The sequence below is a fragment of the Hydractinia symbiolongicarpus genome, chromosome 9, assembly GCF_029227915.1.
Source record: "Hydractinia symbiolongicarpus strain clone_291-10 chromosome 9, HSymV2.1, whole genome shotgun sequence".
In the NCBI taxonomy this organism is placed as follows: domain Eukaryota; kingdom Metazoa; phylum Cnidaria; class Hydrozoa; order Anthoathecata; family Hydractiniidae; genus Hydractinia; species Hydractinia symbiolongicarpus.
The window spans coordinates 10,218,191-10,242,401 of NC_079883.1; the positions used below are offsets into that span (position 1 = coordinate 10,218,191).

General features: G+C 40.7%; 1 protein-coding gene and 18 non-coding genes across 19 annotated transcripts; 5 read left to right on the plus strand and 14 right to left on the minus strand.

Moving 5' to 3' along the window:
- Positions 1 to 113: 113 nt before the first annotated feature.
- Positions 114 to 305, minus strand: LOC130661100 (U2 spliceosomal RNA). Its single transcript, XR_008988296.1, has one exon. It is a non-coding gene; the product is annotated as a U2 spliceosomal RNA (small nuclear RNA).
- Positions 306 to 627: 322 nt separating this feature from the next.
- Positions 628 to 700, minus strand: Trnar-acg (transfer RNA arginine (anticodon ACG)). Its single transcript has one exon. It is a non-coding gene; the product is annotated as a tRNA-Arg (tRNA).
- Positions 701 to 5,168: 4,468 nt separating this feature from the next.
- Positions 5,169 to 5,287, plus strand: LOC130658094 (5S ribosomal RNA). Its single transcript, XR_008985312.1, has one exon. It is a non-coding gene; the product is annotated as a 5S ribosomal RNA (ribosomal RNA).
- A 328-nt stretch (positions 5,288 to 5,615) lies between these two features.
- On the minus strand, positions 5,616 to 5,780 carry LOC130660050 (U1 spliceosomal RNA). Its single transcript, XR_008987253.1, has one exon. It is a non-coding gene; the product is annotated as a U1 spliceosomal RNA (small nuclear RNA).
- A 185-nt stretch (positions 5,781 to 5,965) lies between these two features.
- LOC130661101 (U2 spliceosomal RNA) lies at positions 5,966 to 6,157 on the minus strand. Its single transcript, XR_008988297.1, has one exon. It is a non-coding gene; the product is annotated as a U2 spliceosomal RNA (small nuclear RNA).
- Positions 6,158 to 6,479: 322 nt separating this feature from the next.
- On the minus strand, positions 6,480 to 6,552 carry Trnar-acg (transfer RNA arginine (anticodon ACG)). Its single transcript has one exon. It is a non-coding gene; the product is annotated as a tRNA-Arg (tRNA).
- Positions 6,553 to 11,020: 4,468 nt separating this feature from the next.
- LOC130658095 (5S ribosomal RNA) lies at positions 11,021 to 11,139 on the plus strand. The gene has a single exon (XR_008985313.1). It is a non-coding gene; the product is annotated as a 5S ribosomal RNA (ribosomal RNA).
- A 328-nt stretch (positions 11,140 to 11,467) lies between these two features.
- Positions 11,468 to 11,632, minus strand: LOC130660052 (U1 spliceosomal RNA). The gene has a single exon (XR_008987255.1). It is a non-coding gene; the product is annotated as a U1 spliceosomal RNA (small nuclear RNA).
- A 185-nt stretch (positions 11,633 to 11,817) lies between these two features.
- On the minus strand, positions 11,818 to 12,009 carry LOC130661102 (U2 spliceosomal RNA). Its single transcript, XR_008988298.1, has one exon. It is a non-coding gene; the product is annotated as a U2 spliceosomal RNA (small nuclear RNA).
- A 322-nt stretch (positions 12,010 to 12,331) lies between these two features.
- Positions 12,332 to 12,404, minus strand: Trnar-acg (transfer RNA arginine (anticodon ACG)). The gene has a single exon. It is a non-coding gene; the product is annotated as a tRNA-Arg (tRNA).
- Positions 12,405 to 16,872: 4,468 nt separating this feature from the next.
- On the plus strand, positions 16,873 to 16,991 carry LOC130658096 (5S ribosomal RNA). Its single transcript, XR_008985314.1, has one exon. It is a non-coding gene; the product is annotated as a 5S ribosomal RNA (ribosomal RNA).
- Positions 16,992 to 17,319: 328 nt separating this feature from the next.
- On the minus strand, positions 17,320 to 17,484 carry LOC130660053 (U1 spliceosomal RNA). Its single transcript, XR_008987256.1, has one exon. It is a non-coding gene; the product is annotated as a U1 spliceosomal RNA (small nuclear RNA).
- Positions 17,485 to 17,669: 185 nt separating this feature from the next.
- Positions 17,670 to 17,861, minus strand: LOC130661490 (U2 spliceosomal RNA). The gene has a single exon (XR_008988682.1). It is a non-coding gene; the product is annotated as a U2 spliceosomal RNA (small nuclear RNA).
- Positions 17,862 to 18,183: 322 nt separating this feature from the next.
- Trnar-acg (transfer RNA arginine (anticodon ACG)) lies at positions 18,184 to 18,256 on the minus strand. Its single transcript has one exon. It is a non-coding gene; the product is annotated as a tRNA-Arg (tRNA).
- A 577-nt stretch (positions 18,257 to 18,833) lies between these two features.
- LOC130656171 (histone H1-delta-like) lies at positions 18,834 to 19,490 on the plus strand. The gene has a single exon (XM_057459000.1). The coding sequence runs from the start codon at positions 18,836 to 18,838 to the stop codon at positions 19,385 to 19,387; it is 552 nt and encodes a 183-aa protein (XP_057314983.1). The 5' UTR covers positions 18,834 to 18,835; the 3' UTR covers positions 19,388 to 19,490.
- A 3,222-nt stretch (positions 19,491 to 22,712) lies between these two features.
- Positions 22,713 to 22,831, plus strand: LOC130658097 (5S ribosomal RNA). The gene has a single exon (XR_008985315.1). It is a non-coding gene; the product is annotated as a 5S ribosomal RNA (ribosomal RNA).
- Positions 22,832 to 23,159: 328 nt separating this feature from the next.
- LOC130660055 (U1 spliceosomal RNA) lies at positions 23,160 to 23,324 on the minus strand. The gene has a single exon (XR_008987257.1). It is a non-coding gene; the product is annotated as a U1 spliceosomal RNA (small nuclear RNA).
- Positions 23,325 to 23,509: 185 nt separating this feature from the next.
- On the minus strand, positions 23,510 to 23,701 carry LOC130661103 (U2 spliceosomal RNA). The gene has a single exon (XR_008988299.1). It is a non-coding gene; the product is annotated as a U2 spliceosomal RNA (small nuclear RNA).
- Positions 23,702 to 24,023: 322 nt separating this feature from the next.
- On the minus strand, positions 24,024 to 24,096 carry Trnar-acg (transfer RNA arginine (anticodon ACG)). The gene has a single exon. It is a non-coding gene; the product is annotated as a tRNA-Arg (tRNA).
- Between the last annotated feature and the right edge of the window lie 115 nt (positions 24,097 to 24,211).

The following is a 24,211-nucleotide window of genomic DNA, read 5'->3' on the forward strand; positions in this document are numbered from 1 at the left end:
AACTGCCGTGTCGCGGGGCATAGGCTGTATTCTCCCCCAGTGTACGCGTTTTGTTCCCGCCGTAGACTATGCAGAGTGCCGTCGGAAAGAGGACTGCTATTATTCTTTTATTGCTTATGTGGGCCGCCATCGGTAATAGTGCAACACCAAGGCAACCCGTGGTCACGGCGTGAATGAATCCACCTCCATGACCCAAGGCCAAAAATCAGATTAATATACTGACCATTCAGAGAATGGCCTACCAGATATTAAACTGATAAGAACAGATACTACACTTGATCTTAGCCATTAGGCCGAGAAGCGATAAAGAACAAGCGTTGCCATGATAGGCATCGTCCACACACCGTAACTGCTTGTGGAGCATGTCACGTTACTGTAAAGCTTACAACTGTCACCGCGTACGGATGGACGGCGACATAGTAAAAATCACGGCTGTTGATTTAGCCGTAGGATGGAGAGCGACTGTAGCGAGTGGATGGTAACTTACATGAATGCTAACAAAGGCGACGATACTAAGTGCGTGATATTACTTTCCAATATGTCTGCGTACATTCCGTTTATCAACGCATTACGCCAGAACGTGCGCGCGCGTTACACAGTAGACCATGCAGCCGAAATGCGACAGTGCGACCCTGCCAGGAGTCGAACCTGGAATCCCCTGATTCGTAGTCAGATGCCTTATCCATTGGGCCACAGGGCCATGCTTATGACTTCGCCCCATCGTCATTTTGGCTTGCGCATTCGTTTTACTTACGACAGAATTCTTCGTGTTTGTAGCCATGAAAGAAAGGGACTTCTGTGAGTGAATTTTTTTACTGTGGTCTAATAAAAAAGTCGAAACGCAGTGCCCAATATATGAATTGCTCCTAATAGCCGGAAACAGGCCGTGTCGATGATGTAGGCCGACATACGCAACGCAAACCAAAGAACGCTTTATGAAAATCCTAACACGAGCGCGGAAGAAGCCCAAATTAACAGACTAGATGTAATGCTGAAGACCTCAAACTCCAGCAGCTTCTCTTGCAGACTATTGCGTCGTACTACAAATAAAAATTAACATGCTTTCGCATAGTCGCGGCACCCAAAACGGACATTATACGATGTACAGAAACACACATTTCTGTTTTCGCGCCAAATCAATTCCCGGGAGTGGTACTTTTACGTCCGCATACTTCGCACCGTCTTAAATTATATCTCATTTACACGGTAATGTTTAGTATACTTCTACTGTGATAACAAGCATCGTTTATCGTTGGATTGTTGTAAGAAAACATTAAAAATGAGTGAAGCAGCTTCTCCAAAGAAAATCGCACCCAAGAAGAAACCTGCTGCAAAGAAGACAGCTGATCACCCTAAATATGTGGACATGATCAAGGCTGCTATCGCTACCCTAAAGGAACGCGGTGGTTCATCTCGCCAAGCTATTACAAAATATATTCATGCAAATTACAAAGTTGCTGAAAACTCAGATCATCATCTGAAAATGGCTCTTAAACGAGGAGTAACATCAGGCGATTTGATTCAAACTAAAGGCACTGGTGCTTCTGGATCATTCAAGCTAGGTCAGGTAAAAAAAGAAAAACCTAAGAAAAAGGCCGCAGCAAAAAAGCCAACGGCAAAGAAGCCTACTGCAAAGAAAAGTACACCAAAAAAGAAGCCAGCAAAGAAGAGCACGCCAAAGAAAGCAGCAAAGAAGCCTGCCACAAAGAAAGCCTCGGCTAAGAAACCAGCAGCTAAGAAACCCACAAAGAAGCCTGTTGCTAAAAAACCTGCAGCAAAGAAGGTCAAAAAGACTCCCAAAAAGGCAGCAAAGAAGACCGCAAAAAAATAATTTGTGTGTATCTGGCTATTACATTAACAAACGGCTATTTTTATAGCCACACATTTACAAAAAAACATTATCTTGGTACAAAGTTAAACTTGTTTAAGTCACTTAAACAGTTAAAAAAGAGTAAATTTAAGATTAGATTCCCTAAGTTTAAGTATTTTCGTTTTTAAATTTCTTATTTTCTTGCTTTTACTTTTCTTGCCCTTCATATTTTTAACATTGTCAAACTTTATGTAGCATAAAATTTTTATGTAGCATAAAATTTAAACAGAAAGCAGGACAAAGTTTGATATAAAAAGCTAGCCGTAATATTTTTTATGGATGTGTGGCTATAAAAATAGCCGTTTTTTGTTTGGTAAGATGCTTAGGCACGTTCCCCACGAATTCTTCTTGCCAACTGGATGTCTTTAGGCATGATTGTAACTCGTTTTGCGTGAATGGCACACAAGTTAGTATCCTCGAACAAGCCAACAAGGTACGCTTCAGAAGCCTCTTGCAGAGCCATAACGGCTGTGCTCTGGAATCGCAGATCTGTTTTGAAGTCCTGAGCAATTTCTCGCACAAGACGCTGGAAAGGCAACTTGCGGATCAAGAGCTCGGTTGACTTCTGGTATCTTCTGATTTCTCTGAGAGCAACTGTACCAGGTCTGTAACGATGTGGTTTTTTCACTCCTCCATTAGCTGGTGCGCTTTTCCTCGCAGCTTTAGTGGCGAGTTGTTTTCGTGGAGCCTTTCCTCCAGTAGATTTACGTGCAGTTTGCTTTGTACGAGCCATATTTTAAGAAGTCGATGTAGTACGGATACACAAGACGGTCTAAAATGCACTATCGCGCCAAAGTTTTATTTCTCATATTGATTGACAGCTAAGGTTCAAAACAAACCATTTGATTGGTGCTAAGAAAGTAATTTCTGATTGGCTGCATAATGACATTACGCTCATTACTTTAACATTTTTATAAAATCTGTGTTTTTTGGCTACGGGAAAACGGCTGTATCTTCTGATACACAAAAGCTTTTGACTTTTTTTTTTTTTAGTAAGTAGCAGAAGGTTTGGCGAATTCCAACGATGCCAAATTTATTGCCTTACTGAAACATTAAGACCACGAATTTTTAAAAAAACTACAGTTTTACTTAAAAAAATGTACAAAATGTTGGGAACATTTTGTAATGACGCAACTCTATTGGTTAATTAGGGTGTTTCCACGAGCAGTAGGTAATTTTATGGCCTCTTTTTAAAGCTGTCTGAATTCTGTTAACTCAAACGTTGTTTTTGTACTCGTTCTGTACGCAACTATATCAATATGTCTGGACGCGGAAAAGGAGGTAAAGGATTGGGAAAAGGAGGTGCTAAACGTCACCGAAAAATTCTTCGTGATAACATTCAGGGAATCACAAAACCTGCTATTCGGCGTCTTGCTCGACGAGGTGGTGTCAAACGTATCTCTGGCCTTATCTATGAGCAAACCAGAGGTGTACTGAAGGTTTTCTTAGAGAATGTTATTCGTGATGCTGTAACCTACACAGAGCACGCTAAACGCAAGACCGTTACCGCTATGGATGTTGTTTATGCCTTAAAACGTCAAGGAAGAACTCTTTACGGATTCGGAGGTTAAGCGTTGTCATTGCTCAACAAAAACGGCTATTTTTATAGCCACAAATCTTTTAAAACATTACTTTGTGCACGCTTCCAAATTACACAATGTGTAAAGTCTTGTCACAGTTACATTTATTGCTATACGATACTATGTCATATATGACACAAAAAAAATTTAGAAATACTTTGTAGGGTTAATTTGCCTGGGAGTGTTTCCGTGAAAAGCTGGGTTAAGTTAAATGTAAGCAATAACATGGATCAATGTACTTGTCTTTTCTGCAAGTACAGCTAATAATACGTATGAAAAGTGAAGCTAATCCACACACACATGGGGAAGTATTTTAAATGTAGGCTAGTGTTCTTAAGCACATTATTTAGAAGTTTTATTAACTTCGGTTAACTTGTAGTGACGCCAAGTAAATGTTTTTTTAAAGATGTGTGGTCTTAAAAAAGACCGTTTGTGTTTGGTAGACGTTGGTTTACTTGCTGCTTGTGTATTTTGTGACGGCTTTTGTTCCTTCACTGACTGCGTGTTTTGCAAGTTCTCCAGGCAAGAGAAGACGTACTGCGGTTTGAATTTCACGAGAAGAGATGGTCGACTTTTTGTTTTGAAGAGCCAAACGCGAAGCTTCGGAAGCAATGCGCTCAAAGATGTCGTTGACAAATGAGTTCATGATGCTCATAGCTTTGCTTGAAACTCCGACATCTGGGTGAACTTGTTTCAAAACATTGTAGATGTAAATAGCATAACTTTCCTTTCTCTTTCTCTTGCGTTTCTTTTCACCAGTTCCACCAATCTTTCCTCCTTTTTTGCCGGCTCTTTTTTCACCTTTTTTGGCTACTTTAGGTGCCTGTTTTCCTCCTTTAGCTGCTGCGTCAGACATGGTTAAAAATTTTTGCTACTTAACTTGTAAATAAGCATTAAACTGCAAGTCAAAACTTTTTGTTTATAAGTAAAAAAATCGGATCGAATTCGATCCGAAAACGCCGATACGCAATTTAATTGGTTAAAAAAAAAATCTTTTGTTTAATACTTAATTATGATTGGTTAAAAAAACATGATTTCGATCCTATTTTTATGATGAAAAAACGAGTAAAGTTTATTTCGTTAACACTTACGTTAAATATTCGTACGTTTTTGTATTAACTTACAAATCAAATCGCAGTTATGTCTGGACGTGGAAAAGGTGGAAAAGCTAAGGCTAAAGCCAAGACAAGATCCTCAAGAGCTGGACTTCAATTTCCAGTCGGTAGAGTGCATAGATTCCTTCGTAGAGGGCACTATGCTAACCGAATTGGATCTGGAGCACCAGTTTACTTAGCAGCCGTCTTGGAATATTTATCTGCTGAGATATTGGAGTTGGCTGGTAACGCAGCAAGAGACAACAAAAAAGCTAGGATTATTCCAAGACATTTACAATTGGCTGTTCGTAATGATGAAGAATTAAACAAACTTTTGAGCGGTGTAACCATTGCAGCTGGTGGTGTTTTGCCAAACATTCAAGCTGTCTTACTCCCAAAGAAGAACGACAAAGGACAGAAGAAGTAAACCGCTACACTCAGAAAACAACGGCTATTTTTATAGCCACACATCTTTAAAAAAACATTGTTTTTTTCACAAAACTATAACCTTAAAGTCTAATAGATAATCCATGCATACGCCTTGTCCTAAGTAACTCAAAGAAATTAAATAAAAAAATTTGATCACAACGTCAAAATAAATTGCACGTATTTGCACCTACTAATGTCTACGGCCATACCACGATGAACACACCCGTTCTCGTCTGATCACGGAAGTTAAGCATCGTCGGGCCGGGATAGTACTTGGATGGGGGACCGCCTGGGAACTCCCGGTGTCGTAGGCTTTTCATTTTCATTTGCTGTGATATATTTCTTGTTATAACAATTAAGGAACGTGGCGGTTGTTGAAAGTGTTTCCTATGACATTTTCCTACGACATTTTCAGGTGATAGTACGAGAAAAAAGAGCTTTCAAATGCATACAAACTCGATCTATTGCCGATCATCCAATAACCCTGACGGAATGGCAAATAAAATAAAATTCCGCCGCCTTCCGAGGACTTATATCGCAATCACGTTTCGTAACAGCCAAGCGAGGTTTTACCTTAGCGTTTAAGTCACCACCGACATTTGGCCGCGCAACTTTTCTAAGCTCATTCATTTTGACTTAAGGAGGGGGCGAGCGCGGACGCAGGCCCCCACTACCAGAAATTGTACGGTCGAGTTACTGACGTTTGCAGTAATCGCAGAGGTCAGCCCAAGCGTAGTGCAATGCAAGAGCCTCACTCTGGAAGAAAACCCTCATTGATCAGTCTTTACTTCCCCGTCAGGTAAGTATGAGTTGGAACTGCACCGTAGCATGAGGGTACCCTTCAAAGTTTGTTAATGCTTGTGGCTTGAGTGTGTTATAAACTGCCGTGTCGCGGGGCATAGGCTGTATTCTCCCCCAGTGTACGCGTTTTGTTCCCGCCGTAGACTATGCAGAGTGCCGTCGGAAAGAGGACTGCTATTATTCTTTTATTGCTTATGTGGGCCGCCATCGGTAATAGTGCAACACCAAGGCAACCCGTGGTCACGGCGTGAATGAATCCACCTCCATGACCCAAGGCCAAAAATCAGATTAATATACTGACCATTCAGAGAATGGCCTACCAGATATTAAACTGATAAGAACAGATACTACACTTGATCTTAGCCATTAGGCCGAGAAGCGATAAAGAACAAGCGTTGCCATGATAGGCATCGTCCACACACCGTAACTGCTTGTGGAGCATGTCACGTTACTGTAAAGCTTACAACTGTCACCGCGTACGGATGGACGGCGACATAGTAAAAATCACGGCTGTTGATTTAGCCGTAGGATGGAGAGCGACTGTAGCGAGTGGATGGTAACTTACATGAATGCTAACAAAGGCGACGATACTAAGTGCGTGATATTACTTTCCAATATGTCTGCGTACATTCCGTTTATCAACGCATTACGCCAGAACGTGCGCGCGCGTTACACAGTAGACCATGCAGCCGAAATGCGACAGTGCGACCCTGCCAGGAGTCGAACCTGGAATCCCCTGATTCGTAGTCAGATGCCTTATCCATTGGGCCACAGGGCCATGCTTATGACTTCGCCCCATCGTCATTTTGGCTTGCGCATTCGTTTTACTTACGACAGAATTCTTCGTGTTTGTAGCCATGAAAGAAAGGGACTTCTGTGAGTGAATTTTTTTACTGTGGTCTAATAAAAAAGTCGAAACGCAGTGCCCAATATATGAATTGCTCCTAATAGCCGGAAACAGGCCGTGTCGATGATGTAGGCCGACATACGCAACGCAAACCAAAGAACGCTTTATGAAAATCCTAACACGAGCGCGGAAGAAGCCCAAATTAACAGACTAGATGTAATGCTGAAGACCTCAAACTCCAGCAGCTTCTCTTGCAGACTATTGCGTCGTACTACAAATAAAAATTAACATGCTTTCGCATAGTCGCGGCACCCAAAACGGACATTATACGATGTACAGAAACACACATTTCTGTTTTCGCGCCAAATCAATTCCCGGGAGTGGTACTTTTACGTCCGCATACTTCGCACCGTCTTAAATTATATCTCATTTACACGGTAATGTTTAGTATACTTCTACTGTGATAACAAGCATCGTTTATCGTTGGATTGTTGTAAGAAAACATTAAAAATGAGTGAAGCAGCTTCTCCAAAGAAAATCGCACCCAAGAAGAAACCTGCTGCAAAGAAGACAGCTGATCACCCTAAATATGTGGACATGATCAAGGCTGCTATCGCTACCCTAAAGGAACGCGGTGGTTCATCTCGCCAAGCTATTACAAAATATATTCATGCAAATTACAAAGTTGCTGAAAACTCAGATCATCATCTGAAAATGGCTCTTAAACGAGGAGTAACATCAGGCGATTTGATTCAAACTAAAGGCACTGGTGCTTCTGGATCATTCAAGCTAGGTCAGGTAAAAAAAGAAAAACCTAAGAAAAAGGCCGCAGCAAAAAAGCCAACGGCAAAGAAGCCTACTGCAAAGAAAAGTACACCAAAAAAGAAGCCAGCAAAGAAGAGCACGCCAAAGAAAGCAGCAAAGAAGCCTGCCACAAAGAAAGCCTCGGCTAAGAAACCAGCAGCTAAGAAACCCACAAAGAAGCCTGTTGCTAAAAAACCTGCAGCAAAGAAGGTCAAAAAGACTCCCAAAAAGGCAGCAAAGAAGACCGCAAAAAAATAATTTGTGTGTATCTGGCTATTACATTAACAAACGGCTATTTTTATAGCCACACATTTACAAAAAAACATTATCTTGGTACAAAGTTAAACTTGTTTAAGTCACTTAAACAGTTAAAAAAGAGTAAATTTAAGATTAGATTCCCTAAGTTTAAGTATTTTCGTTTTTAAATTTCTTATTTTCTTGCTTTTACTTTTCTTGCCCTTCATATTTTTAACATTGTCAAACTTTATGTAGCATAAAATTTTTATGTAGCATAAAATTTAAACAGAAAGCAGGACAAAGTTTGATATAAAAAGCTAGCCGTAATATTTTTTATGGATGTGTGGCTATAAAAATAGCCGTTTTTTGTTTGGTAAGATGCTTAGGCACGTTCCCCACGAATTCTTCTTGCCAACTGGATGTCTTTAGGCATGATTGTAACTCGTTTTGCGTGAATGGCACACAAGTTAGTATCCTCGAACAAGCCAACAAGGTACGCTTCAGAAGCCTCTTGCAGAGCCATAACGGCTGTGCTCTGGAATCGCAGATCTGTTTTGAAGTCCTGAGCAATTTCTCGCACAAGACGCTGGAAAGGCAACTTGCGGATCAAGAGCTCGGTTGACTTCTGGTATCTTCTGATTTCTCTGAGAGCAACTGTACCAGGTCTGTAACGATGTGGTTTTTTCACTCCTCCAGTAGCTGGTGCGCTTTTCCTCGCAGCTTTAGTGGCGAGTTGTTTTCGTGGAGCCTTTCCTCCAGTAGATTTACGTGCAGTTTGCTTTGTACGAGCCATATTTTAAGAAGTCGATGTAGTACGGATACACAAGACGGTCTAAAATGCACTATCGCGCCAAAGTTTTATTTCTCATATTGATTGACAGCTAAGGTTCAAAACAAACCATTTGATTGGTGCTAAGAAAGTAATTTCTGATTGGCTGCATAATGACATTACGCTCATTACTTTAACATTTTTATAAAATCTGTGTTTTTTGGCTACGGGAAAACGGCTGTATCTTCTGATACACAAAAGCTTTTGACTTTTTTTTTTTTTAGTAAGTAGCAGAAGGTTTGGCGAATTCCAACGATGCCACATTTATTGCCTTACTGAAACATTAAGACCACGAATTTTTAAAAAAACTACAGTTTTACTTAAAAAAATGTACAAAATGTTCGGAACATTTTGTAATGACGCAACTCTATTGGTTAATTAGGGTGTTTCCACGAGCAGTAGGTAATTTTATGGCCTCTTTTTAAAGCTGTCTGAATTCTGTTAACTCAAACGTTGTTTTTGTACTCGTTCTGTACGCAACTATATCAATATGTCTGGACGCGGAAAAGGAGGTAAAGGATTGGGAAAAGGAGGTGCTAAACGTCACCGAAAAATTCTTCGTGATAACATTCAGGGAATCACAAAACCTGCTATTCGGCGTCTTGCTCGACGAGGTGGTGTCAAACGTATCTCTGGCCTTATCTATGAGGAAACCAGAGGTGTACTGAAGGTTTTCTTAGAGAATGTTATTCGTGATGCTGTAACCTACACAGAGCACGCTAAACGCAAGACCGTTACCGCTATGGATGTTGTTTATGCCTTAAAACGTCAAGGAAGAACTCTTTACGGATTCGGAGGTTAAGCGTTGTCATTGCTCAACAAAAACGGCTATTTTTATAGCCACAAATCTTTTAAAACATTACTTTGTGCACGCTTCCAAATTACACAATGTGTAAAGTCTTGTCACAGTTACATTTATTGCTATACGATACTATGTCATATATGACACAAAAAAAATTTAGAAATACTTTGTAGGGTTAATTTGCCTGGGAGTGTTTCCGTGAAAAGCTGGGTTAAGTTAAATGTAAGCAATAACATGGATCAATGTACTTGTCTTTTCTGCAAGTACAGCTAATAATACGTATGAAAAGTGAAGCTAATCCACACACACATGGGGAAGTATTTTAAATGTAGGCTAGTGTTCTTAAGCACATTATTTAGAAGTTTTATTAACTTCGGTTAACTTGTAGTGACGCCAAGTAAATGTTTTTTTAAAGATGTGTGGTCTTAAAAAAGACCGTTTGTGTTTGGTAGACGTTGGTTTACTTGCTGCTTGTGTATTTTGTGACGGCTTTTGTTCCTTCACTGACTGCGTGTTTTGCAAGTTCTCCAGGCAAGAGAAGACGTACTGCGGTTTGAATTTCACGAGAAGAGATGGTCGACTTTTTGTTTTGAAGAGCCAAACGCGAAGCTTCGGAAGCAATGCGCTCAAAGATGTCGTTGACAAATGAGTTCATGATGCTCATAGCTTTGCTTGAAACTCCGACATCTGGGTGAACTTGTTTCAAAACATTGTAGATGTAAATAGCATAACTTTCCTTTCTCTTTCTCTTGCGTTTCTTTTCACCAGTTCCACCAATCTTTCCTCCTTTTTTGCCGGCTCTTTTTTCACCTTTCTTGGCTACTTTAGGTGCCTGTTTTCCTCCTTTAGCTGCTGCGTCAGACATGGTTAAAAATTTTTGCTACTTAACTTGTAAATAAGCATTAAACTGCAAGTCAAAACTTTTTGTTTATAAGTAAAAAAATCGGATCGAATTCGATCCGAAAACGCCGATACGCAATTTAATTGGTTAAAAAAAAAATCTTTTGTTTAATACTTAATTATGATTGGTTAAAAAAACATGATTTCGATCCTATTTTTATGATGAAAAAACGAGTAAAGTTTATTTCGTTAACACTTACGTTAAATATTCGTACGTTTTTGTATTAACTTACAAATCAAATCGCAGTTATGTCTGGACGTGGAAAAGGTGGAGAAGCTAAGGCTAAAGCCAAGACAAGATCCTCAAGAGCTGGACTTCAATTTCCAGTCGGTAGAGTGCATAGATTCCTTCGTAGAGGGCACTATGCTAACCGAATTGGATCTGGAGCACCAGTTTACTTAGCAGCCGTCTTGGAATATTTATCTGCTGAGATATTGGAGTTGGCTGGTAACGCAGCAAGAGACAACAAAAAAGCTAGGATTATTCCAAGACATTTACAATTGGCTGTTCGTAATGATGAAGAATTAAACAAACTTTTGAGCGGTGTAACCATTGCAGCTGGTGGTGTTTTGCCAAACATTCAAGCTGTCTTACTCCCAAAGAAGAACGACAAAGGACAGAAGAAGTAAACCGCTACACTCAGAAAACAACGGCTATTTTTATAGCCACACATCTTTAAAAAAACATTGTTTTTTTCACAAAACTATAACCTTAAAGTCTAATAGATAATCCATGCATACGCCTTGTCCTAAGTAACTCAAAGAAATTAAATAAAAAAATTTGATCACAACGTCAAAATAAATTGCACGTATTTGCACCTACTAATGTCTACGGCCATACCACGATGAACACACCCGTTCTCGTCTGATCACGGAAGTTAAGCATCGTCGGGCCGGGATAGTACTTGGATGGGGGACCGCCTGGGAACTCCCGGTGTCGTAGGCTTTTCATTTTCATTTGCTGTGATATATTTCTTGTTATAACAATTAAGGAACGTGGCGGTTGTTGAAAGTGTTTCCTATGACATTTTCCTACGACATTTTCAGGTGATAGTACGAGAAAAAAGAGCTTTCAAATGCATACAAACTCGATCTATTGCCGATCATCCAATAACCCTGACGGAATGGCAAATAAAATAAAATTCCGCCGCCTTCCGAGGACTTATATCGCAATCACGTTTCGTAACAGCCAAGCGAGGTTTTACCTTAGCGTTTAAGTCACCACCGACATTTGGCCGCGCAACTTTTCTAAGCTCATTCATTTTGACTTAAGGAGGGGGCGAGCGCGGACGCAGGCCCCCACTACCAGAAATTGTACGGTCGAGTTACTGACGTTTGCAGTAATCGCAGAGGTCAGCCCAAGCGTAGTGCAATGCAAGAGCCTCACTCTGGAAGAAAACCCTCATTGATCAGTCTTTACTTCCCCGTCAGGTAAGTATGAGTTGGAACTGCACCGTAGCATGAGGGTACCCTTCAAAGTTTGTTAATGCTTGTGGCTTGAGTGTGTTATAAACTGCCGTGTCGCGGGGCATAGGCTGTATTCTCCCCCAGTGTACGCGTTTTGTTCCCGCCGTAGACTATGCAGAGTGCCGTCGGAAAGAGGACTGCTATTATTCTTTTATTGCTTATGTGGGCCGCCATCGGTAATAGTGCAACACCAAGGCAACCCGTGGTCACGGCGTGAATGAATCCACCTCCATGACCCAAGGCCAAAAATCAGATTAATATACTGACCATTCAGAGAATGGCCTACCAGATATTAAACTGATAAGAACAGATACTACACTTGATCTTAGCCATTAGGCCGAGAAGCGATAAAGAACAAGCGTTGCCATGATAGGCATCGTCCACACACCGTAACTGCTTGTGGAGCATGTCACGTTACTGTAAAGCTTACAACTGTCACCGCGTACGGATGGACGGCGACATAGTAAAAATCACGGCTGTTGATTTAGCCGTAGGATGGAGAGCGACTGTAGCGAGTGGATGGTAACTTACATGAATGCTAACAAAGGCGACGATACTAAGTGCGTGATATTACTTTCCAATATGTCTGCGTACATTCCGTTTATCAACGCATTACGCCAGAACGTGCGCGCGCGTTACACAGTAGACCATGCAGCCGAAATGCGACAGTGCGACCCTGCCAGGAGTCGAACCTGGAATCCCCTGATTCGTAGTCAGATGCCTTATCCATTGGGCCACAGGGCCATGCTTATGACTTCGCCCCATCGTCATTTTGGCTTGCGCATTCGTTTTACTTACGACAGAATTCTTCGTGTTTGTAGCCATGAAAGAAAGGGACTTCTGTGAGTGAATTTTTTTACTGTGGTCTAATAAAAAAGTCGAAACGCAGTGCCCAATATATGAATTGCTCCTAATAGCCGGAAACAGGCCGTGTCGATGATGTAGGCCGACATACGCAACGCAAACCAAAGAACGCTTTATGAAAATCCTAACACGAGCGCGGAAGAAGCCCAAATTAACAGACTAGATGTAATGCTGAAGACCTCAAACTCCAGCAGCTTCTCTTGCAGACTATTGCGTCGTACTACAAATAAAAATTAACATGCTTTCGCATAGTCGCGGCACCCAAAACGGACATTATACGATGTACAGAAACACACATTTCTGTTTTCGCGCCAAATCAATTCCCGGGAGTGGTACTTTTACGTCCGCATACTTCGCACCGTCTTAAATTATATCTCATTTACACGGTAATGTTTAGTATACTTCTACTGTGATAACAAGCATCGTTTATCGTTGGATTGTTGTAAGAAAACATTAAAAATGAGTGAAGCAGCTTCTCCAAAGAAAATCGCACCCAAGAAGAAACCTGCTGCAAAGAAGACAGCTGATCACCCTAAATATGTGGACATGATCAAGGCTGCTATCGCTACCCTAAAGGAACGCGGTGGTTCATCTCGCCAAGCTATTACAAAATATATTCATGCAAATTACAAAGTTGCTGAAAACTCAGATCATCATCTGAAAATGGCTCTTAAACGAGGAGTAACATCAGGCGATTTGATTCAAACTAAAGGCACTGGTGCTTCTGGATCATTCAAGCTAGGTCAGGTAAAAAAAGAAAAACCTAAGAAAAAGGCCGCAGCAAAAAAGCCAACGGCAAAGAAGCCTACTGCAAAGAAAAGTACACCAAAAAAGAAGCCAGCAAAGAAGAGCACGCCAAAGAAAGCAGCAAAGAAGCCTGCCACAAAGAAAGCCTCGGCTAAGAAACCAGCAGCTAAGAAACCCACAAAGAAGCCTGTTGCTAAAAAACCTGCAGCAAAGAAGGTCAAAAAGACTCCCAAAAAGGCAGCAAAGAAGACCGCAAAAAAATAATTTGTGTGTATCTGGCTATTACATTAACAAACGGCTATTTTTATAGCCACACATTTACAAAAAAACATTATCTTGGTACAAAGTTAAACTTGTTTAAGTCACTTAAACAGTTAAAAAAGAGTAAATTTAAGATTAGATTCCCTAAGTTTAAGTATTTTCGTTTTTAAATTTCTTATTTTCTTGCTTTTACTTTTCTTGCCCTTCATATTTTTAACATTGTCAAACTTTATGTAGCATAAAATTTTTATGTAGCATAAAATTTAAACAGAAAGCAGGACAAAGTTTGATATAAAAAGCTAGCCGTAATATTTTTTATGGATGTGTGGCTATAAAAATAGCCGTTTTTTGTTTGGTAAGATGCTTAGGCACGTTCCCCACGAATTCTTCTTGCCAACTGGATGTCTTTAGGCATGATTGTAACTCGTTTTGCGTGAATGGCACACAAGTTAGTATCCTCGAACAAGCCAACAAGGTACGCTTCAGAAGCCTCTTGCAGAGCCATAACGGCTGTGCTCTGGAATCGCAGATCTGTTTTGAAGTCCTGAGCAATTTCTCGCACAAGACGCTGGAAAGGCAACTTGCGGATCAAGAGCTCGGTTGACTTCTGGTATCTTCTGATTTCTCTGAGAGCAACTGTACCAGGTCTGTAACGATGTGGTTTTTTCACTCCTCCAGTAGCTGGTGCGCTTTTCCTCGCAGCTTTAGTGGCGAGTTGTTTTCGTGGAGCCTTTCCTCCAGTAGATTTACGTGCAGTTTGCTTTGTACGAGCCATATTTTAAGAAGTCGATGTAGTACGGATACACAAGACGGTCTAAAATGCACTATCGCGCCAAAGTTTTATTTCTCATATTGATTGACAGCTAAGGTTCAAAACAAACCATTTGATTGGTGCTAAGAAAGTAATTTCTGATTGGCTGCATAATGACATTACGCTCATTACTTTAACATTTTTATAAAATCTGTGTTTTTTGGCTACGGGAAAACGGCTGTATCTTCTGATACACAAAAGCTTTTGACTTTTTTTTTTTTTAGTAAGTAGCAGAAGGTTTGGCGAATTCCAACGATGCCAAATTTATTGCCTTACTGAAACATTAAGACCACGAATTTTTAAAAAAACTACAGTTTTACTTAAAAAAATGTACAAAATGTTCGGAACATTTTGTAATGACGCAACTCTATTGGTTAATTAGGGTGTTTCCACGAGCAGTAGGTAATTTTATGGCCTCTTTTTAAAGCTGTCTGAATTCTGTTAACTCAAACGTTGTTTTTGTACTCGTTCTGTACGCAACTATATCAATATGTCTGGACGCGGAAAAGGAGGTAAAGGATTGGGAAAAGGAGGTGCTAAACGTCACCGAAAAATTCTTCGTGATAACATTCAGGGAATCACAAAACCTGCTATTCGGCGTCTTGCTCGACGAGGTGGTGTCAAACGTATCTCTGGCCTTATCTATGAGGAAACCAGAGGTGTACTGAAGGTTTTCTTAGAGAATGTTATTCGTGATGCTGTAACCTACACAGAGCACGCTAAACGCAAGACCGTTACCGCTATGGATGTTGTTTATGCCTTAAAACGTCAAGGAAGAACTCTTTACGGATTCGGAGGTTAAGCGTTGTCATTGCTCAACAAAAACGGCTATTTTTATAGCCACAAATCTTTTAAAACATTACTTTGTGCACGCTTCCAAATTACACAATGTGTAAAGTCTTGTCACAGTTACATTTATTGCTATACGATACTATGTCATATATGACACAAAAAAAATTTAGAAATACTTTGTAGGGTTAATTTGCCTGGGAGTGTTTCCGTGAAAAGCTGGGTTAAGTTAAATGTAAGCAATAACATGGATCAATGTACTTGTCTTTTCTGCAAGTACAGCTAATAATACGTATGAAAAGTGAAGCTAATCCACACACACATGGGGAAGTATTTTAAATGTAGGCTAGTGTTCTTAAGCACATTATTTAGAAGTTTTATTAACTTCGGTTAACTTGTAGTGACGCCAAGTAAATGTTTTTTTAAAGATGTGTGGTCTTAAAAAAGACCGTTTGTGTTTGGTAGACGTTGGTTTACTTGCTGCTTGTGTATTTTGTGACGGCTTTTGTTCCTTCACTGACTGCGTGTTTTGCAAGTTCTCCAGGCAAGAGAAGACGTACTGCGGTTTGAATTTCACGAGAAGAGATGGTCGACTTTTTGTTTTGAAGAGCCAAACGCGAAGCTTCGGAAGCAATGCGCTCAAAGATGTCGTTGACAAATGAGTTCGTGATGCTCATAGCTTTGCTTGAAACTCCGACATCTGGGTGAACTTGTTTCAAAACATTGTAGATGTAAATAGCATAACTTTCCTTTCTCTTTCTCTTGCGTTTCTTTTCACCAGTTCCACCAATCTTTCCTCCTTTTTTGCCGGCTCTTTTTTCACCTTTCTTGGCTACTTTAGGTGCCTGTTTTCCTCCTTTAGCTGCTGCGTCAGACATGGTTAAAAATTTTTGCTACTTAACTTGTAAATAAGCATTAAACTGCAAGTCAAAACTTTTTGTTTATAAGTAAAAAAATCGGATCGAATTCGATCCGAAAACGCCGATACGCAATTTAATTGGTTAAAAAAAAAATCTTTTGTTTAATACTTAATTATGATTGGTTAAAAAAACATGATTTCGATCCTATTTTTATGATGAAAAAACGAGTAAAGTTTATTTCGTTAACACTTACGTTAAATATTCGTACGTTTTTGTATTAACTTACAAATCAAATCGCAGTTATGTCTGGACGTGGAAAAGGTGGAAAAGCTAAGGCTAAAGCCAAGACAAGATCCTCAAGAGCTGGACTTCAATTTCCAGTCGGTAGAGTGCATAGATTCCTTCGTAGAGGGCACTATGCTAACCGAATTGGATCTGGAGCACCAGTTTACTTAGCAGCCGTCTTGGAATATTTATCTGCTGAGATATTGGAGTTGGCTGGTAACGCAGCAAGAGACAACAAAAAAGCTAGGATTATTCCAAGACATTTACAATTGGCTGTTCGTAATGATGAAGAATTAAACAAACTTTTGAGCGGTGTAACCATTGCAGCTGGTGGTGTTTTGCCAAACATTCAAGCTGTCTTACTCCCAAAGAAGAACGACAAAGGACAGAAGAAGTAAACCGCTACACTCAGAAAACAACGGCTATTTTTATAGCCACACATCTTTAAAAAAACATTGTTTTTTTCACAAAACTATAACCTTAAAGTCTAATAGATAATCCATGCATACGCCTTGTCCTAAGTAACTCAAAGAAATTAAATAAAAAAATTTGATCACAACGTCAAAATAAATTGCACGTATTTGCACCTACTAATGTCTACGGCCATACCACGATGAACACACCCGTTCTCGTCTGATCACGGAAGTTAAGCATCGTCGGGCCGGGATAGTACTTGGATGGGGGACCGCCTGGGAACTCCCGGTGTCGTAGGCTTTTCATTTTCATTTGCTGTGATATATTTCTTGTTATAACAATTAAGGAACGTGGCGGTTGTTGAAAGTGTTTCCTATGACATTTTCCTACGACATTTTCAGGTGATAGTACGAGAAAAAAGAGCTTTCAAATGCATACAAACTCGATCTATTGCCGATCATCCAATAACCCTGACGGAATGGCAAATAAAATAAAATTCCGCCGCCTTCCGAGGACTTATATCGCAATCACGTTTCGTAACAGCCAAGCGAGGTTTTACCTTAGCGTTTAAGTCACCACCGACATTTGGCCGCGCAACTTTTCTAAGCTCATTCATTTTGACTTAAGGAGGGGGCGAGCGCGGACGCAGGCCCCCACTACCAGAAATTGTACGGTCGAGTTACTGACGTTTGCAGTAATCGCAGAGGTCAGCCCAAGCGTAGTGCAATGCAAGAGCCTCACTCTGGAAGAAAACCCTCATTGATCAGTCTTTACTTCCCCGTCAGGTAAGTATGAGTTGGAACTGCACCGTAGCATGAGGGTACCCTTCAAAGTTTGTTAATGCTTGTGGCTTGAGTGTGTTATAAACTGCCGTGTCGCGGGGCATAGGCTGTATTCTCCCCCAGTGTACGCGTTTTGTTCCCGCCGTAGACTATGCAGAGTGCCGTCGGAAAGAGGACTGCTATTATTCTTTTATTGCTTATGTGGGCCGCCATCGGTAATAGTGCAACACCAAGGCAACCCGTGGTCACGGCGTGAATGAATCCACCTCCATGACCCAAGGCCAAAAATCAGATTAATATACTGACCATTCAGAGAATGGCCTACCAGATATTAAACTGATAAGAGCAGATACTACACTTGATCTTAGCCATTAGGCCGAGAAGCGATAAAGAACAAGCGTTGCCATGATAGGCATCGTCCACACACCGTAACTGCTTGTGGAGCATGTCACGTTACTGTAAAGCTTACAACTGTCACCGCGTACGGATGGACGGCGACATAGTAAAAATCACGGCTGTTGATTTAGCCGTAGGATGGAGAGCGACTGTAGCGAGTGGATGGTAACTTACATGAATGCTAACAAAGGCGACGATACTAAGTGCGTGATATTACTTTCCAATATGTCTGCGTACATTCCGTTTATCAACGCATTACGCCAGAACGTGCGCGCGCGTTACACAGTAGACCATGCAGCCGAAATGCGACAGTGCGACCCTGCCAGGAGTCGAACCTGGAATCCCCTGATTCGTAGTCAGATGCCTTATCCATTGGGCCACAGGGCCATGCTTATGACTTCGCCCCATCGTCATTTTGGCTTGCGCATTCGTTTTACTTACGACAGAATTCTTCGTGTTTGTAGCCATGAAAGAAAGGGACTTCTGTGAGTGAATTTTTTTACTGTGGTCTAATAAAAAAGTCGAAACGCAGTGCCCAATATATGAATTGCTCCTAATAGCCGGAAACAGGCCGTGTCGATGATGTAGGCCGACATACGCAACGCAAACCAAAGAACGCTTTATGAAAATCCTAACACGAGCGCGGAAGAAGCCCAAATTAACAGACTAGATGTAATGCTGAAGACCTCAAACTCCAGCAGCTTCTCTTGCAGACTATTGCGTCGTACTACAAATAAAAATTAACATGCTTTCGCATAGTCGCGGCACCCAAAACGGACATTATACGATGTACAGAAACACACATTTCTGTTTTCGCGCCAAATCAATTCCCGGGAGTGGTACTTTTACGTCCGCATACTTCGCACCGTCTTAAATTATATCTCATTTACACGGTAATGTTTAGTATACTTCTACTGTGATAACAAGCATCGTTTATCGTTGGATTGTTGTAAGAAAACATTAAAAATGAGTGAAGCAGCTTCTCCAAAGAAAATCGCACCCAAGAAGAAACCTGCTGCAAAGAAGACAGCTGATCACCCTAAATATGTGGACATGATCAAGGCTGCTATCGCTACCCTAAAGGAACGCGGTGGTTCATCTCGCCAAGCTATTACAAAATATATTCATGCAAATTACAAAGTTGCTGAAAACTCAGATCATCATCTGAAAATGGCTCTTAAACGAGGAGTAACATCAGGCGATTTGATTCAAACTAAAGGCACTGGTGCTTCTGGATCATTCAAGCTAGGTCAGGTAAAAAAAGAAAAACCTAAGAAAAAGGCCGCAGCAAAAAAGCCAACGGCAAAGAAGCCTACTGCAAAGAAAAGTACACCAAAAAAGAAGCCAGCAAAGAAGAGCACGCCAAAGAAAGCAGCAAAGAAGCCTGCCACAAAGAAAGCCTCGGCTAAGAAACCAGCAGCTAAGAAACCCACAAAGAAGCCTGTTGCTAAAAAACCTGCAGCAAAGACGGTCAAAAAGACTCCCAAAAAGGCAGCAAAGAAGACCGCAAAAAAATAATTTGTGTGTATCTGGCTATTACATTAACAAACGGCTATTTTTATAGCCACACATTTACAAAAAAACATTATCTTGGTACAAAGTTAAACTTGTTTAAGTCACTTAAACAGTTAAAAAAGAGTAAATTTAAGATTAGATTCCCTAAGTTTAAGTATTTTCGTTTTTAAATTTCTTATTTTCTTGCTTTTACTTTTCTTGCCCTTCATATTTTTAACATTGTCAAACTTTATGTAGCATAAAATTTTTATGTAGCATAAAATTTAAACAGAAAGCAGGACAAAGTTTGATATAAAAAGCTAGCCGTAATATTTTTTATGGATGTGTGGCTATAAAAATAGCCGTTTTTTGTTTGGTAAGATGCTTAGGCACGTTCCCCACGAATTCTTCTTGCCAACTGGATGTCTTTAGGCATGATTGTAACTCGTTTTGCGTGAATGGCACACAAGTTAGTATCCTCGAACAAGCCAACAAGGTACGCTTCAGAAGCCTCTTGCAGAGCCATAACGGCTGTGCTCTGGAATCGCAGATCTGTTTTGAAGTCCTGAGCAATTTCTCGCACAAGACGCTGGAAAGGCAACTTGCGGATCAAGAGCTCGGTTGACTTCTGGTATCTTCTGATTTCTCTGAGAGCAACTGTACCAGGTCTGTAACGATGTGGTTTTTTCACTCCTCCAGTAGCTGGTGCGCTTTTCCTCGCAGCTTTAGTGGCGAGTTGTTTTCGTGGAGCCTTTCCTCCAGTAGATTTACGTGCAGTTTGCTTTGTACGAGCCATATTTTAAGAAGTCGATGTAGTACGGATACACAGGACGGTCTAAAATGCACTATCGCGCCAAAGTTTTATTTCTCATATTGATTGACAGCTAAGGTTCAAAACAAACCATTTGATTGGTGCTAAGAAAGTAATTTCTGATTGGCTGCATAATGACATTACGCTCATTACTTTAACATTTTTATAAAATCTGTGTTTTTTGGCTACGGGAAAACGGCTGTATCTTCTGATACACAAAAGCTTTTGACTTTTTTTTTTTTTAGTAAGTAGCAGAAGGTTTGGCGAATTCCAACGATGCCTTACTGAAACATTAAGACCACGAATTTTTAAAAAAACTACAGTTTTACTTAAAAAAATGTACAAAATGTTCGGAACATTTTGTAATGACGCAACTCTATTGGTTAATTAGGGTGTTTCCACGAGCAGTAGGTAATTTTATGGCCTCTTTTTAAAGCTGTCTGAATTCTGTTAACTCAAACGTTGTTTTTGTACTCGTTCTGTACGCAACTATATCAATATGTCTGGACGCGGAAAAGGAGGTAAAGGATTGGGAAAAGGAGGTGCTAAACGTCACCGAAAAATTCTTCGTGATAACATTCAGGGAATCACAAAACCTGCTATTCGGCGTCTTGCTCGACGAGGTGGTGTCAAACGTATCTCTGGCCTTATCTATGAGGAAACCAGAGGTGTACTGAAGGTTTTCTTAGAGAATGTTATTCGTGATGCTGTAACCTACACAGAGCACGCTAAACGCAAGACCGTTACCGCTATGGATGTTGTTTATGCCTTAAAACGTCAAGGAAGAACTCTTTACGGATTCGGAGGTTAAGCGTTGTCATTGCTCAACAAAAACGGCTATTTTTATAGCCACAAATCTTTTAAAACATTACTTTGTGCACGCTTCCAAATTACACAATGTGTAAAGTCTTGTCACAGTTACATTTATTGCTATACGATACTATGTCATATATGACACAAAAAAAATTTAGAAATACTTTGTAGGGTTAATTTGCCTGGGAGTGTTTCCGTGAAAAGCTGGGTTAAGTTAAATGTAAGCAATAACATGGATCAATGTACTTGTCTTTTCTGCAAGTACAGCTAATAATACGTATGAAAAGTGAAGCTAATCCACACACACATGGGGAAGTATTTTAAATGTAGGCTAGTGTTCTTAAGCACATTATTTAGAAGTTTTATTAACTTCGGTTAACTTGTAGTGACGCCAAGTAAATGTTTTTTTAAAGATGTGTGGTCTTAAAAAAGACCGTTTGTGTTTGGTAGACGTTGGTTTACTTGCTGCTTGTGTATTTTGTGACGGCTTTTGTTCCTTCACTGACTGCGTGTTTTGCAAGTTCTCCAGGCAAGAGAAGACGTACTGCGGTTTGAATTTCACGAGAAGAGATGGTCGACTTTTTGTTTTGAAGAGCCAAACGCGAAGCTTCGGAAGCAATGCGCTCAAAGATGTCGTTGACAAATGAGTTCATGATGCTCATAGCTTTGCTTGAAACTCCGACATCTGGGTGAACTTGTTTCAAAACATTGTAGATGTAAATAGCATAACTTTCCTTTCTCTTTCTCTTGCGTTTCTTTTCACCAGTTCCACCAATCTTTCCTCCTTTTTTGCCGGCTCTTTTTTCACCTTTCTTGGCTACTTTAGGTGCCTGTTTTCCTCCTTTAGCTGCTGCGTCAGACATGGTTAAAAATTTTTGCTACTTAACTTGTAAATAAGCATTAAACTGCAAGTCAAAACTTTTTGTTTATAAGTAAAAAAATCGGATCGAATTCGATCCGAAAACGCCGATACGCAATTTAATTGGTTAAAAAAAAAATCTTTTGTTTAATACTTAATTATGATTGGTTAAAAAAACATGATTTCGATCCTATTTTTATGATGAAAAAACGAGTAAAGTTTATTTCGTTAACACTTACGTTAAATATTCGTACGTTTTTGTATTAACTTACAAATCAAATCGCAGTTATGTCTGGACGTGGAAAAGGTGGAAAAGCTAAGGCTAAAGCCAAGACAAGATCCTCAAGAGCTGGACTTCAATTTCCAGTCGGTAGAGTGCATAGATTCCTTCGTAGAGGGCACTATGCTAACCGAATTGGATCTGGAGCACCAGTTTACTTAGCAGCCGTCTTGGAATATTTATCTGCTGAGATATTGGAGTTGGCTGGTAACGCAGCAAGAGACAACAAAAAAGCTAGGATTATTCCAAGACATTTACAATTGGCTGTTCGTAATGATGAAGAATTAAACAGACTTTTGAGCGGTGTAACCATTGCAGCTGGTGGTGTTTTGCCAAACATTCAAGCTGTCTTACTCCCAAAGAAGAACGACAAAGGACAGAAGAAGTAAACCGCTACACTCAGAAAACAACGGCTATTTTTATAGCCACACATCTTTAAAAAAACATTGTTTTTTTCACAAAACTATAACCTTAAAGTCTAATAGATAATCCATGCATACGCCTTGTCCTAAGTAACTCAAAGAAATTAAATAAAAAAATTTGATCACAACGTCAAAATAAATTGCACGTATTTGCACCTACTAATGTCTACGGCCATACCACGATGAACACACCCGTTCTCGTCTGATCACGGAAGTTAAGCATCGTCGGGCCGGGATAGTACTTGGATGGGGGACCGCCTGGGAACTCCCGGTGTCGTAGGCTTTTCATTTTCATTTGCTGTGATATATTTCTTGTTATAACAATTAAGGAACGTGGCGGTTGTTGAAAGTGTTTCCTATGACATTTTCCTACGACATTTTCAGGTGATAGTACGAGAAAAAAGAGCTTTCAAATGCATACAAACTCGATCTATTGCCGATCATCCAATAACCCTGACGGAATGGCAAATAAAATAAAATTCCGCCGCCTTCCGAGGACTTATATCGCAATCACGTTTCGTAACAGCCAAGCGAGGTTTTACCTTAGCGTTTAAGTCACCACCGACATTTGGCCGCGCAACTTTTCTAAGCTCATTCATTTTGACTTAAGGAGGGGGCGAGCGCGGACGCAGGCCCCCACTACCAGAAATTGTACGGTCGAGTTACTGACGTTTGCAGTAATCGCAGAGGTCAGCCCAAGCGTAGTGCAATGCAAGAGCCTCACTCTGGAAGAAAACCCTCATTGATCAGTCTTTACTTCCCCGTCAGGTAAGTATGAGTTGGAACTGCACCGTAGCATGAGGGTACCCTTCAAAGTTTGTTAATGCTTGTGGCTTGAGTGTGTTATAAACTGCCGTGTCGCGGGGCATAGGCTGTATTCTCCCCCAGTGTACGCGTTTTGTTCCCGCCGTAGACTATGCAGAGTGCCGTCAGAAAGAGGACTGCTATTATTCTTTTATTGCTTATGTGGGCCGCCATCGGTAATAGTGCAACACCAAGGCAACCCGTGGTCACGGCGTGAATGAATCCACCTCCATGACCCAAGGCCAAAAATCAGATTAATATACTGACCATTCAGAGAATGGCCTACCAGATATTAAACTGATAAGAACAGATACTACACTTGATCTTAGCCATTAGGCCGAGAAGCGATAAAGAACAAGCGTTGCCATGATAGGCATCGTCCACACACCGTAACTGCTTGTGGAGCATGTCACGTTACTGTAAAGCTTACAACTGTCACCGCGTACGGATGGACGGCGACATAGTAAAAATCACGGCTGTTGATTTAGCCGTAGGATGGAGAGCGACTGTAGCGAGTGGATGGTAACTTACATGAATGCTAACAAAGGCGACGATACTAAGTGCGTGATATTACTTTCCAATATGTCTGCGTACATTCCGTTTATCAACGCATTACGCCAGAACGTGCGCGCGCGTTACACAGTAGACCATGCAGCCGAAATGCGACAGTGCGACCCTGCCAGGAGTCGAACCTGGAATCCCCTGATTCGTAGTCAGATGCCTTATCCATTGGGCCACAGGGCCATGCTTATGACTTCGCCCCATCGTCATTTTGGCTTGCGCAATCGTTTTACTTACGACAGAATTCTTCGTGTTCGTAGCCATGAAAGAAAGGGACTTCTGTGAGTGAATTTTTTTA